The sequence below is a fragment of the Malurus melanocephalus genome, unplaced genomic scaffold, assembly GCF_030028575.1.
Source record: "Malurus melanocephalus ecotype Western Australia unplaced genomic scaffold, MMel_1.1 scaffold_101, whole genome shotgun sequence".
In the NCBI taxonomy this organism is placed as follows: Eukaryota; Metazoa; Chordata; class Aves; order Passeriformes; family Maluridae; genus Malurus; species Malurus melanocephalus.
The window spans coordinates 1,365,200-1,377,719 of record NW_026623333.1 but is presented as its reverse complement, the minus strand read 5'-3'; the positions used below and the strand labels follow the sequence as shown (position 1 = coordinate 1,377,719).

Below are 12,520 nucleotides of genomic sequence, written 5' to 3'. Positions count from 1 at the left end.
AATTTTCTTCACAAGTCTTAGCTCCTTGAAAAAATAAATTTAGCAAACTGCTAGAGAAAAGTTCTTATCTGAGAACACTGAAGAAAGTTGCCTAATTTATCACTGGTTTGCATTTGCAGACTACACAGAATACACTTTTTTAAACAACTCTCTGGGATTTATACCTTATCTACATCAACATATGTAACTACACAGTGGTCAGGCAGCTTAGCAAAGCAGAGAGAAATGGCCAATCCAAAGGTCCAGAGACCCCAAATAAAGCACAGGTATTTAATTTAATGAGTTTTACTTTGATATTCAGCAGTAAACACAAATACTGTAACAAAAGCTCTATATTCAAACTAAGAATGAGGTGAACAGAGGGATTCCTGGTAGTTCTGCAGTACAAGTAATATGGGCCAGGTCAATGCCAGATGCATGCACAGATGCATGTTTACCTACCTGATATTTCAAATTTCACCAATTCCAATTCCATAATGCAGTGTGCCCAGGAAACATTAAAAAGTGGGAAACWGTGACAGAGATCCCAAGCTAAAGAAAATGTTTTGGTAAATAATTATCTGTTTGGGTTTACATTTGTCATATTTCCAGTTCAAAATGAGCAAAATATTTTYCTTAGCACAAACAAGATATAAAGTGACAGTTTGGTTTTCAAATAGCAAGGCAGAAAGTTTTAATTGTACTAAAGGTATCATTATATCATCTAAACATTAAGATGGACAAGGAGAACAGGCTTCTGAGGCTACATCAGTCTTACAYAAGACACTAAATTTATTAGCAATAAGCTGTAAGTTTAGGATAATACAAGAATTTGAAACAAGAGCTAACCTTTTCATTTGATTGTCTTCTTTTCTTTAGTTGAATGAGATCTGTTTCCACCTTTTCAGCCAACTCCAGCTTCCTCTTGTTCCTCTTAAAAGCTGCTAAACTAAACCCTATAAAAATAGTTCAAAAGCATGTAACTAAGTAAAATTTACTTAATTTAAGCAAATATTGATAAGCTGACATTTTGAAGGAAACATCCCCCACTTCTTTACTGATGCAAAATGCATCAATAAAAAGCCACAAACTAAATATTCACATTGCAGTACAAGAYGTTCGTGTTTTTTCCTAAGTTAAAAACTGCTACTATTGTTCAGCAACGGTGATGAGTAAAATATCTGGTAGAAACACATCGTGAACACATGGAAGTTGGTCTAAATATCTGTTTGGCAAAGAAGCAGCACTGCACAGAAAAGAACAGAATGAGTGGCTTGTGTTAAAATTGTATTTGACTGCTGACAAGTAAATAGATACCATGTGAGCTCATTCTGATAGCCATAAAATTAGGCTACTAYTTTATTACTTTAATCACATATCTGTATGTTTATACATATATTTAAGCCTAACAGTAGTTTATACTCCATAATCCAAGTCTAAAGACCACCTAGGTCTCAAGAAGACAAACATCTACTTTCCACATCTAAGCCCCACATTCAGAAAGGAAGTGCTCTCTAAAGTGGACTAAAAAATAAAATTGTTACGCTTAAGAGACCAAAATGACATGTTCCCATTTTAGAAGTTTCAATTCATGAACAAATTGCAACTATTGGCATATTTAGTTTAAATTAGTTTTGACTCAGTATCATCCCCAGGCTGTTTTAACATCCTCTGTAAAATGTAAAGAGTTGGGGGGAAAATGTCTTTTGTCACTTGTTTAACCACACCAAATCAAGCTATTGGGAGAAGAGAGCAATTGAATCTGTTACTTACACACATAAGTCACAAATTAAATGGAAACTAAAAAGCACAGTTTTTTCTATAAACTTAAAAAAATTGCATTTTAAATTAAATTCTGAATACAGCTACATTGCTATTATTAACAAGACTGGAACAGCTGCATAAAGTCTAGTAATAAACCCAATATTGCAGAGCCAATGGAATACAGAGCTTTCATTTACAATTCTCACAAAATACACAGACAGTGAGCATTTTACTTTGAAACTTCTCCATGCAGGTACCAAATTCACTTAGTGAACTCTCTTTTAATCATGTTTTTAAGTAYATAAAACTGGACCTTAAACTAYACACMRYTATTCAAGTAYRTAACTCAAAAAATARWGAGAAAGCTGGMATTTCTCTCCAAAAAGCTAATGAATAYCAGTTTTYTWAAAAWKSMAAMMMSWWWWAAWYYKSCMWYMMCMARRRARGRAWTYMWTYYKSYWWWWWRGAGCTGATTAATGYAGCTGCTTTGKACAAKRYATTTCTATGTTTGAAATKAGGTCCAACAGGTAAAACCCAAACMCTCRATAAGGGGGAGCAGACAAAGAATCATTTTACTCAAGAACTAATTCGGAGGTGGGAACAAAGAAACTAAAAACCTCACAACAGATCAAGAATTTGATAAACAGAAGTGCCCCAAAATAAACCAAACCAGCACGTTATTTTTAACACAATTTTTAAACAGGAGAACTTACAGGTTGACACGAATTCACCAAGCACAGCAAATAACTATGGGTAGAGCCACAGGGGGTGAGTAACCATGGTGTGTGGCCTTGGTATTCCCCAAAAGCAGAGCTTACAGAGGGATAAATATGCCCAAGCCTATTAGCTGCTGCTGCCATTGCCCCCTGCCAATATGGGAAAAAGTGGATTGACAGACACAAGAGGTGCAGGACCCATATGTGCAAACCTGTCCAGGCTCCTCATACTTCACAATCAGATGTTAGAGATGCCCCGAAACCTCGCCCAGAATGTCCATGTTCACCAGTTCAAATACATGCACAAAGATCACATCAAATACAGAGAACACCTGGACTAGTCACAAGGTGCCCTGACAGCTGCTATACAGCCACTCAGCATCTCCACCCATACCTCGGTAGCATATTTTTTCCTGCCATTTTTCCTCAACCCACAAAATTCTCCAAGGTTCAGAGAWGTTTCATTCACTTAAAAGCACAGTCCCTAGCTAGGCAATTAATTTTCAGAGCTTACTTAACATTGTCTTTTCAAAAAAAGAAAAAACCTGAAGATTTACTTTGAAGGATCTGTTAACAGTAATTAACTTCTTATCTGCATTGTTAATTTAAAGTGGTATCAGTAAGCTGTGAAATACAGGGCAGAAAACATGCAATTATTAATAAAAAAGTATACATATCTTGGGCCATGTCAGACTGACAGATGAAGAAAGTTTTCTAGTAACATACAGTGATGTAGGTTGGAAGGCATATTAGGAGGTTGTGAAGTCCAACCGCCTTAAAAACCAAATCCAGTTTAAAATGACTTATCAGGTTCTGAGTATTTTCAATGATGGAGAATTCACAACTCCTCTGGGCCTCTGCTTCAGTATTTGACCAACCTCAGGTTTAAATAAATAAGGTATTAATTCATACCCCTCAGTTTTGTTCAGTTTACCATGAAACATCATACCTTTCCATACTGTGAGGGAATGTCAGTCTAGTCAGACATCCCCCAGAAGGGAAATTCTTGTGCTCAGGCTACATTCAACTTCAGAATAGTTATTATGATTAATTTTCATCTGAAAGRTGAAGATTTTGTTTTAGCAAGAACTGATGAATAACAGCCTTTCATTATGTAAGGAAAATAATCACTAGCAGTAATTATCAATTATTCTTAGCAGGATAAGCCAGCTAATACCTCCAAAGTGACAAAACAACCATGAAATAAAGGACTAAGTTACAACACAAAACCTGGGAATCTTTTCCTCTGACAGTTTTATGCCCAACCTCAGCTAAAAATARAAGTCTTGAATCTTCAATTTGATTTGTTTCTCCCCAGGATAAGGGAATGAAGTTAAAGCAAGTGAAAGGCGGCCTGCCCTCAGTTTATTCCTGCCTTTGTGATATCCCATGTTAAACCACTATAAATGCCATTGAAATTGAAACTAAAATATAGTTCAGGATTCAAATGTGCTTGGTTAACAAAACACACAACATGGGAAAACAACTCACAGAAAATTTATTTTGAAAATAAGCACTACAGACAGAAAGAAAACACCTACACACAGCTTTGTGTAGTTTTGAGTTCATAGTTCGCATTGAATCTAAAACATAACCTCAACTTTGGGGTGCAAGGACACCAGGAAATATCATTTGTCCTTAATGACAGTATAAAAACCCCACCTCCAACAAGACTGTATTCCAAGCTTGAGAAAAGGAAAGGGTCACAACACAGTGATGAAGACAGGCATGTTTTCCTAAAACAAATGCAATACAGCTACATCAGCCTGATGTCGCCCGGGTCGTGGAGAAAGGGGAGTAAGAGAGGCAGAGCTTGCAGACTGGGGTGGAAGAAGAAAAATTTGTCAGGGAGCTGACAGAATTTAAGCTTGAAAAATTTTCTGAATCACAGCCCAGAGGTATTGTTGTTGAAATTTATGTAAAGGTATTTAGTAAAATATCCTTTGATTTTGCTCARTAATTTAAAAGTTTAGATGTAAATCCAGCAAGTACTTTCAGATAAAATCCCTGGCAGTTACTAACCTACCCAGTTACAACATTCTACTTAGGCTTAGAAGAACTGAGAATTGAGTCTTGGGAGCCWCAGAGTACAACCAGCCCATCTGTTCTGCTCCTTCATTTATGCACCTACTGGCATAAATAAAACTGCTGCTGGGAGAGGAAGGAAAAAAAGAGAAAAAGCCTCACTTTACAAAATGACTGTTCATGTTTAAACGTCATGCTTGGCTTCATCCAGACTGACAACAGTAGCACATCAGAACTAAAATATTATAAATAGATCCAACTTCGGTCTCACATTTATAGCATTCATCACACATCCCTGCCTTGCAGCATGGGGTGCCTCCTCTGGAACAAATAATCTTCAAGGACCTGGAAACACCTTCCCAATCCTCCACATTCCCCCTTCAACTGCAAGTTCCAACAGGAATTACCAATGTGTACTCTAATTCAGCTCTAACTGTGCCAAGCTGTGCCAAGCACTGGTGGAACATCAGGTCATGGTGTTCCATGGCAGAGTTGAGACAAGTGYAGAGGTTTGTCTGGGAGAAGGTTTCTTGGCTGAGCACAGAACGGGTGAAAGCAGCTCCTGCTCAACACCACTCGCCTGCAGGAGAGGCTGGCATCAGCCAATGTGGATCAGAGTATGTACTTGATAACACATTATCTGCAAATGCAGAAGAAAATCCCACAGTTTCATCTTGTTCAAAGCTAGGACTGCTGTAGATGTTTAAAAGGTTCTGGAGTTCTGGGATGCCCTGATGAGAAAGGGCAGCAAGACCTTCATTACATAATCAATTAACACAAGACTCATCTCCTAAACTATCACTGTTAGACAATACACACACCTTTTGTACAGGCTTTTTTCATCATTATCACCACTGAACAAAGAGATGAGAGTGATTTTCAGCACGCAGGTCAGGGGAAGAGATCATTAGTCTCTGAGTCAGTKCAGAGATTCATCTGTGTGCCACTTGTTTGCCATAAAACTTCCACGTCACTTACACATCTCCTGTACTAATCCTGTTGGCACTCTGATCATTCTCTTAATTCATAAATGGTTAACTCCTTTAACCATTATACTATGCACAGTAAAAATTAAATCAAACATCTTGACAGTTCTACTACATAATGATACAATGACTWAGTAAATGAAAGACTACTGTATTCCCCATTCTACATAGCTCTTCAGAACTTTTTCTTAGTCATCTTCTGCAGCCCATTAGAAATGATTCAGAGACCAGAGGTAAATGAAAAGCAGACTTGTCCTATCCATGGAGTCCTTGAAAATACTGAATTGTACATAAAGACCTAATTACAAGCCTAAGACACCTTCTCATTTTTTAAATAATGGTACAATTGATACATATCTACTTGTTAATTCCAGCCCTCTGTACTTTAAATAGTCTCCAGCTAACAGGCTGTTTATTAGAATGCACTATAATTCCTCGCCTAAAGTTAATGCAAAATATTTTTACTAAGAAGTCCACATTTCCTTAAAATCCCAATGCTTTTACAAGCCATATCTATTCCCTTACTTATTTTCAGTAGGGCTGAAAATTCAGGAAAAGACTATGTGAACAACTGTATTTTTAAACAGAGGTAGGCTAGCACCACTAAATGACAAACCAAGTTCAGGACAATACTCAAACCTTCCTGGTTACAGTGGTGGAAAAGCAAACTGGGAACACAAACATCAAATACAAACTTTCTATCACACACATTACAAACTATTATGCAACTTGTAAGTGTTCAGCAATTCTTGTTTAAAATCAAACTGTAAATTGAAAATACTAAGAAAACTCCAAGAATATTTTTAAATATTTGAAGTAGAGACAGATCTCTGACCAATCATATAGCACCCCCTGGCAGACAGCTCTTAAGTGTCAAGTGAAAGAAGCTTTCTGCATTTTATCTTTCTATCCCATATTAAAAGAGAATGCAACTATTGGAGAAGAGAATTAAAAAGAAATATACTAGCAAATTAGTTAACCCACAGGAATTCAAATGATCTTGTGAAGAATTTYGTTGAGCAGCTGCTAAAATAAATGACACAAGCAAAAACAGACAGATKAAAATAAATTTCTTTTTAACAAAGTTATTTTAAATGACAAATTAACACCATTTAGGCTTGTGCTGGGACTAAAAAGACTACAAGAGATAGTTTCCATGTTGCCATACTTTGACAGAGACAGCAACGTCAACGGGGGGACAAAGGCACTTGGCAAAAGCATATTAAAAACACAAGCAATCTCAGAGCATCACTCTATGAAAGTCTGTTCTTTATAACATGAACTCAGGGTAAACTGCTGCTGGACACAGCATTTCTTACTACTTCCTGTGAAAAATCTCGTTTTCCATTAAGCAGCCTTTCCTGAGCCCTGGAAGATTTTCATTAAAAGCATCTTCTGGGCACTTGGGCCCAACCTTTTTCCTGGGTAACTTACAGCCATTCCCTTGGCTGCATTCAGCTGTTCTGATTTCAGAACAGCAAGTGACCCTACAACACTATCTCCAAATCCAGAGAGGATTTACATCATGTATTCATATTAAGCAAGCCTTCTAATCAAATCCCCAAAAACCTTGAGTTTATCTCCAAATCTTTCATTCTTCCCTTAAAAACAAGGAAAACATGGTCTGAACCACTGCCCCAAGCCACTGCCTGAAACTCATTGCACAGTTTCACCAATATGGCAAATGTTCTCCTTAATATAGTAATAATCAAGTGATGAGAGAACTGGGAGTGAGGTGAGATYTGGGGTTTTGGAGAAGAGGCAGGCAATACTGGTGGTCAGGGAGACATACAGTGTCAGTAGAAACAGCACAATCTGCAGAGCACTCATCCCAAAAAGACCCTTGTTAAAGCTGTAAGATAAACAGGAATTTCCTTGCACGCACAGTTAGAAAAACAGTAACAAAATACAAAAAATGGTCTGTTACAAGTAGAATTTCAAACCAACCCAAAACAGACCTGATTGTTGAACAAGATGTGACTTTACTGATGACACTAAGTTACTCAAGATAAGGAGAGGATTTGACAGAAGAAAGATTCTGAGTAGAGACTTGGCCACAAAGTAGCAGCTTTTATTCACAAGTCTCAAATAATGACAAMGAGGTAACTCCTAGTTGTAAAGGTTTTTGTGCATGCTGCAAACTAATATAGATTCAAGAGGAAATAAGAATTTCATTTCAGAAAATGCCACTGTTTACCTTCTACGTATGGAGGAATCACGAATGAGTCAGGAATTAAGAGTCTAGAGCAACATAAGAGAGRGCAGAAGGGAAGCAAATATTTGCTCTGTTCTTACATTCTTCCTTAAKTATCTTATTTATGGCTACTCTTGAACTGCAGTCAACAAGTTATGTGGATCCACTGCAGCTATTTTTGTTTTTATACAACATCATTCACTGAAGTGCTTACAGTCACTTCCACATTGTTAAGAGTTACAAGTTTGCTATATGAGTAGCTGCCTTCCTTCTCTTTCCCTTTGAAGACTTAACATTGTAAGCAACTTTAAGATGCTGTCTAAACRTGATGTTAGCTTTGTCAAATCAACTAATTTGCATCTACTATGGGTTGAACTGATAATTTCACTGTTTCAGTTATGACTAGTACAGGCACCAATACTGGCAGATGGGGATGCACCTCAAGTTTATGTTGCATATTTAAAGCGTACTCTTAGCATTTATAAGAGATTGCATTGTACAGTATTTCAGCACTTCTAAATTGTAATKACATTCTTAATACTTGGATTACATTTTCAAAGCAGTCTCTAGCACAGGGTAACAAAGTGCCAGGATAAGCCAGTGTGGGCTCTGTCTTGGCAGGCTCTAGTTTGGGCATGAAATAATAAATTCAGCTTGCCTGCAGACTGAGGGCAATACAGACAGATCACATTTCAGGTGTTTGGGATTTTTTTAAAACCACCCACTCCGTAYACTGGAAAGCCACCAGGTTTCTATAAGCAGTAGAAATCACATTTCCTCACACACTTGGCAAACCACGCAAGACAAAGCAGGTGAGCCTTGACAAAATCTTCATGTAGTTCAGCAAGTAACATGGTTTAAAACATGCTTCCAGTTTGATGCTTGGATAGCTCTSAGAGAATTATGGAGTGTGACCACAGAGCTGATCGTGACCCTTTCTTTGATACTGATCACAGGGATGCTCCATCCGTGCAAACCAACCATCCAATCCCCAGCCTGACTCACAGCAGCTGTAACATTACTCTTCCCATCTCAGGTCCAAGAAAAGGGAGACAGAATAAGACAACCTCAAGAATGTATTTTCCATGTGCAGCACAGAGAAGCCAAAACATGCACCTAGTTCTCCCTGCCAATACTTACTTGCATGTCTAAGTATGGATCAGAGGTTTTTTTAGGGGGATTTCAGTTAGTAATTAAGTTACCTAACATATTTTCCTAATGGCAGTAAGTTCAGTTCTTCATTTTACAGAACTATTCAGCAGTCTTGTAATTTCTAGTTCATTTACCCCCAGTTCTCCATGCAAACTCTACCATAGCAATTGTAGCAAGCACAATCAAAAAAAGCTCCCTTTCTTTTAAGATTGTTATATTATTTAATATAACAGCTCACTTCACATGATATCTCTTTGTGGTTGCTTGGAAACAACATTCTTTTTGATTGTTTCTTAACCATCTCTAGCTTTCCTATCCATGGTAACACTGGATAAATTTATTTTGGCTTCTTACATATTGGCGGTGAGAGAGCTTCCAGTTAATTTTCAGTTGTAACAATCTCATGTTGTCACACATAATGTTAATGGTCACCTTCCAATCCCACTGACCAGAGGCCAWTGCAGTACAAGACTTTGCTAAGGACTGGGATGGAAATCAGAATAACATTTTCAGGAAGTGATTTTTCAGATTTTTGTTTACTCTCCTTTGTTTTAAAGGAAGAAAAAAATCAGATATACTACCATTCATGATAGTACTGCAAAATTAACTTGTCAGTCCTGGTTGTTTCAGCTGTTTCAATGCAAATTGTTTTGCCAAATAGAATTATGCTGAATGTACTGCAGAGACAGAAAGCAATCAGYGGTCTTTTGGAGCAGGATTGTGAAAATACATTGGCTGGGATTATTCCTCTGATGTTTCTCCAATGTAAATTCATAGTTTGSATCAGGCAAACCAAACTAGCAGTGGTCATCCCTATTTTTAAATTACTCAGATTTGCACTCACTGGGTAAGTTGCAGCTGGCAATTAATGTCACAATCTAATCAYCTCTGTCACAACAGAAACACACCGCTACTAGAAACAGTGCAAACCTATACATGGAAACAGTCAAGGCACCTTCTTCCTGAAGTATCTCCTACATGTAAGAACAACTACTTTCCTAAAAAGAAAACAGTCCCACAAAACTCCCTCACAAAAAAAAAAAACCTTCAAAGTTTTAAGTGCTCTTACTCCTTCTAGAGCCACAGAAATAAAGCTCCTCTGCTTTACTGAGCCCAACAGTTGTTCTCCAAATGCTGTTTTGGACAGCAGATGATGGATAGAGCAAAGGTTCCAGTCATGTGGAGCTAGAAATCAAAACTTATTTTTCAAAATAAAATGTGTTGTGAATACATATGAAAATTGGCATGATCAAATAAAACAGTACCACTGTTTCAGGCATTACACTTCAGCGCTGAGTATCAACAGTTTTGAACTGCAGTTTGTAGGTATTTATCTACTTTTCAAATTAGACCAAGTAAAAGGCTTAATGRGAGCCCTGGGTTTCAACCTCTGATCTAGGGACAAGTCAGATATTTTAAGKAGTTATACTCGTTTACTGCAAAATAAACATTCATAATCTTGTGTTCTCCATCTTTAGGTAATAACCTCTGATTGCTTTCCTGMATAATCTCAACAGGCAGTACAGGGCACGTTCTTGCTTACAACAAGCTACAGATTGGTAGTAATGGCACTTTCCAAAAGGAAGWGGGGCTGGAGAAGGAAGGGAGCCACATCCTTCTTTCCATGGCTAAGTGCAATCATTTTAGCCTAGTTCACAGATAATGTATCAACACGAAATAATCACTTATTTTAAGACAAGAAGCTTTTCTAAGAAACTAGTGTTAGTATACAGTGTAATCCAAGTCTGTTTTCTGGACTGGGTTAYCCCATCAGATTAGGTGAAGTGAAGCCTTAGGTTGAGAAAAAAAAAAGGCAAATTAATTTGACAGCCTGTTTAGACAAGAGCAGTTCTGGACAAAGACCCAAAACTGTAACTATAGAATCTCAGAGACAAACTGGCAGCTGCTGAATTTTGATACACGGTTAGTTGGTGCTGTTAGGATCCAAGAGGAATCACAACTGGAGACTTGTAGGACTGAGCTTTTAAAGACCCTACATTTTGGTTAAAAAAACATCCACCACTGGATTTAGTCCTAGAATCACAGAATCGCTTCCATTAGATGTTGTTAAAACACAGCTGAAGTTATAGTTTACAATTTTTTCTATTTAGATACTTATTAGAAAATTAGTAAACTTAAACCACCCCTACAGACCATAACACCACAAGCTAGCTGAATGTTAAGAACAGTGAAGTGATGTACACCTCAAAAGATGAGGCACCATTTAAAGTTACTCTGTCCTGTTCTTCCTACTGACACCACCAGTTTACTCACTTGTAGCCATGATACCTGGAGGACATGCTGGTATCCCGTGATCAACTGCCCATCTGTAAGCTCCTTCACCAACTAAAAAGCTAGGAGACACAGAAGAGGGAGTTTAAACAAAACCATATAACAAATCCCCCTTYGCTTGCAATTATTTTTTCTATTTGGCTTGGTCATTTTTAAATTATAAGCTGTCTATATTTCACAGGACTGTCAGTTATAATTACATTTGGCAACCTTATGTAGTTTCATTTATAGATTATGCAGCTCTGACATTAGGTTTATTGTTGGATAAAAACAAGTGCTATTAAATTTGTAATTCATTATCAAATAGCACCAGCTTTCAACTGCAGCTAAAACAGGACAAAACTGTCAAGTCTTGCTCTCTATAACAACTTAGCAAGACCCTGAAGATCAAAAACATGGGATGAGTAAGGTGAAAATGGTAAGGTACTTCCAGTAAAGACAGCCAATACCAATGGAATACCAAAAAGTATTTTGAGAAGTACAACATGAGCTAAGAACAAACCTTATTTAGARGGATTAAGTTCTATTTCATGGAGTTTTATCAAGCATTTGCAAATGAGACTARCACACTAAATTTTTAATTTACCTGTAAAAAAACTCCAGCCATCTGAGAAGCTGTTTTCTAGTCAGTACTGAACACTTTACCACAGTGAGACAGTACACACTGCTGTGACAATGAAGACAAACAAAAAATATACACAGACATGGAAATTTTAGGGAGAGAAGRAAAAAGCAAGCCTCAATTATCTATGTTGTTTCCCCTTAAAGAAATTAATCATATTGCCTGAAAAGGGCTATGCAGTAGCTGGAAACCAGACACTTTCATAAAGCTGCTGTACAACACAATAAAGGACAACTACTTCCAATCTCATTCCAAAGTGGACTGCAAAGCTAAGAACAACACAACTGCCTATTGGACACAAAAAGCAAAGACCAAGAATTTTCAGCAAATTAGAAAAAGTTTTACAGAAACACCAGTTATGAACAAGAGTCTAAAGAAGTGATTCCAGTTACAAAGTAGTCCCTGGGGCCTTGCAGTTGTACAGTTTCTGGGAACACTATTGATATAGCAAATTTGYTGGCATTAATACTGCTGGAAGTTTTCTTGACTGTGCTGTATCCAACACCTGCAGCTTTCAGTAYGTAGTGTTTTGTGGGGGTACTTTCTATCTTCTATATGATTTAACCAATACAAGAGATGTGCCCAGCCTTCTTTACAAAAGTCTCAAAAAAAAGGTTGATGTAAATGAGAATTTGATTGTTAAAAGCATATTTCTTACCAYTGTTAGTGCAGCTCCAGGTAAGAACTGTTCATGTTGCAAGACACTGCAGGATAAGTTATTGGGTACTTTGGGAGAACTCAAGCATCTATTGTTAGGTAAGTTAGTGCACAGGAAACAACCTGGCACTGT

General features: G+C 37.4%; 1 protein-coding gene across 1 annotated transcript in view; it reads right to left on the bottom strand.

Annotated features, from left to right (window-relative positions):
- TASP1 (taspase 1) overlaps window positions 1–12,520 on the bottom strand; it is a 75,039-nt gene that overhangs the window by 43,496 nt on the left and 19,023 nt on the right. Inside the window, 2 exon segments of the mRNA XM_057369015.1 lie at window positions 829–935; window positions 11,091–11,170. Coding sequence (XP_057224998.1) covers window positions 829–935; window positions 11,091–11,170 — 187 coding nt within the window.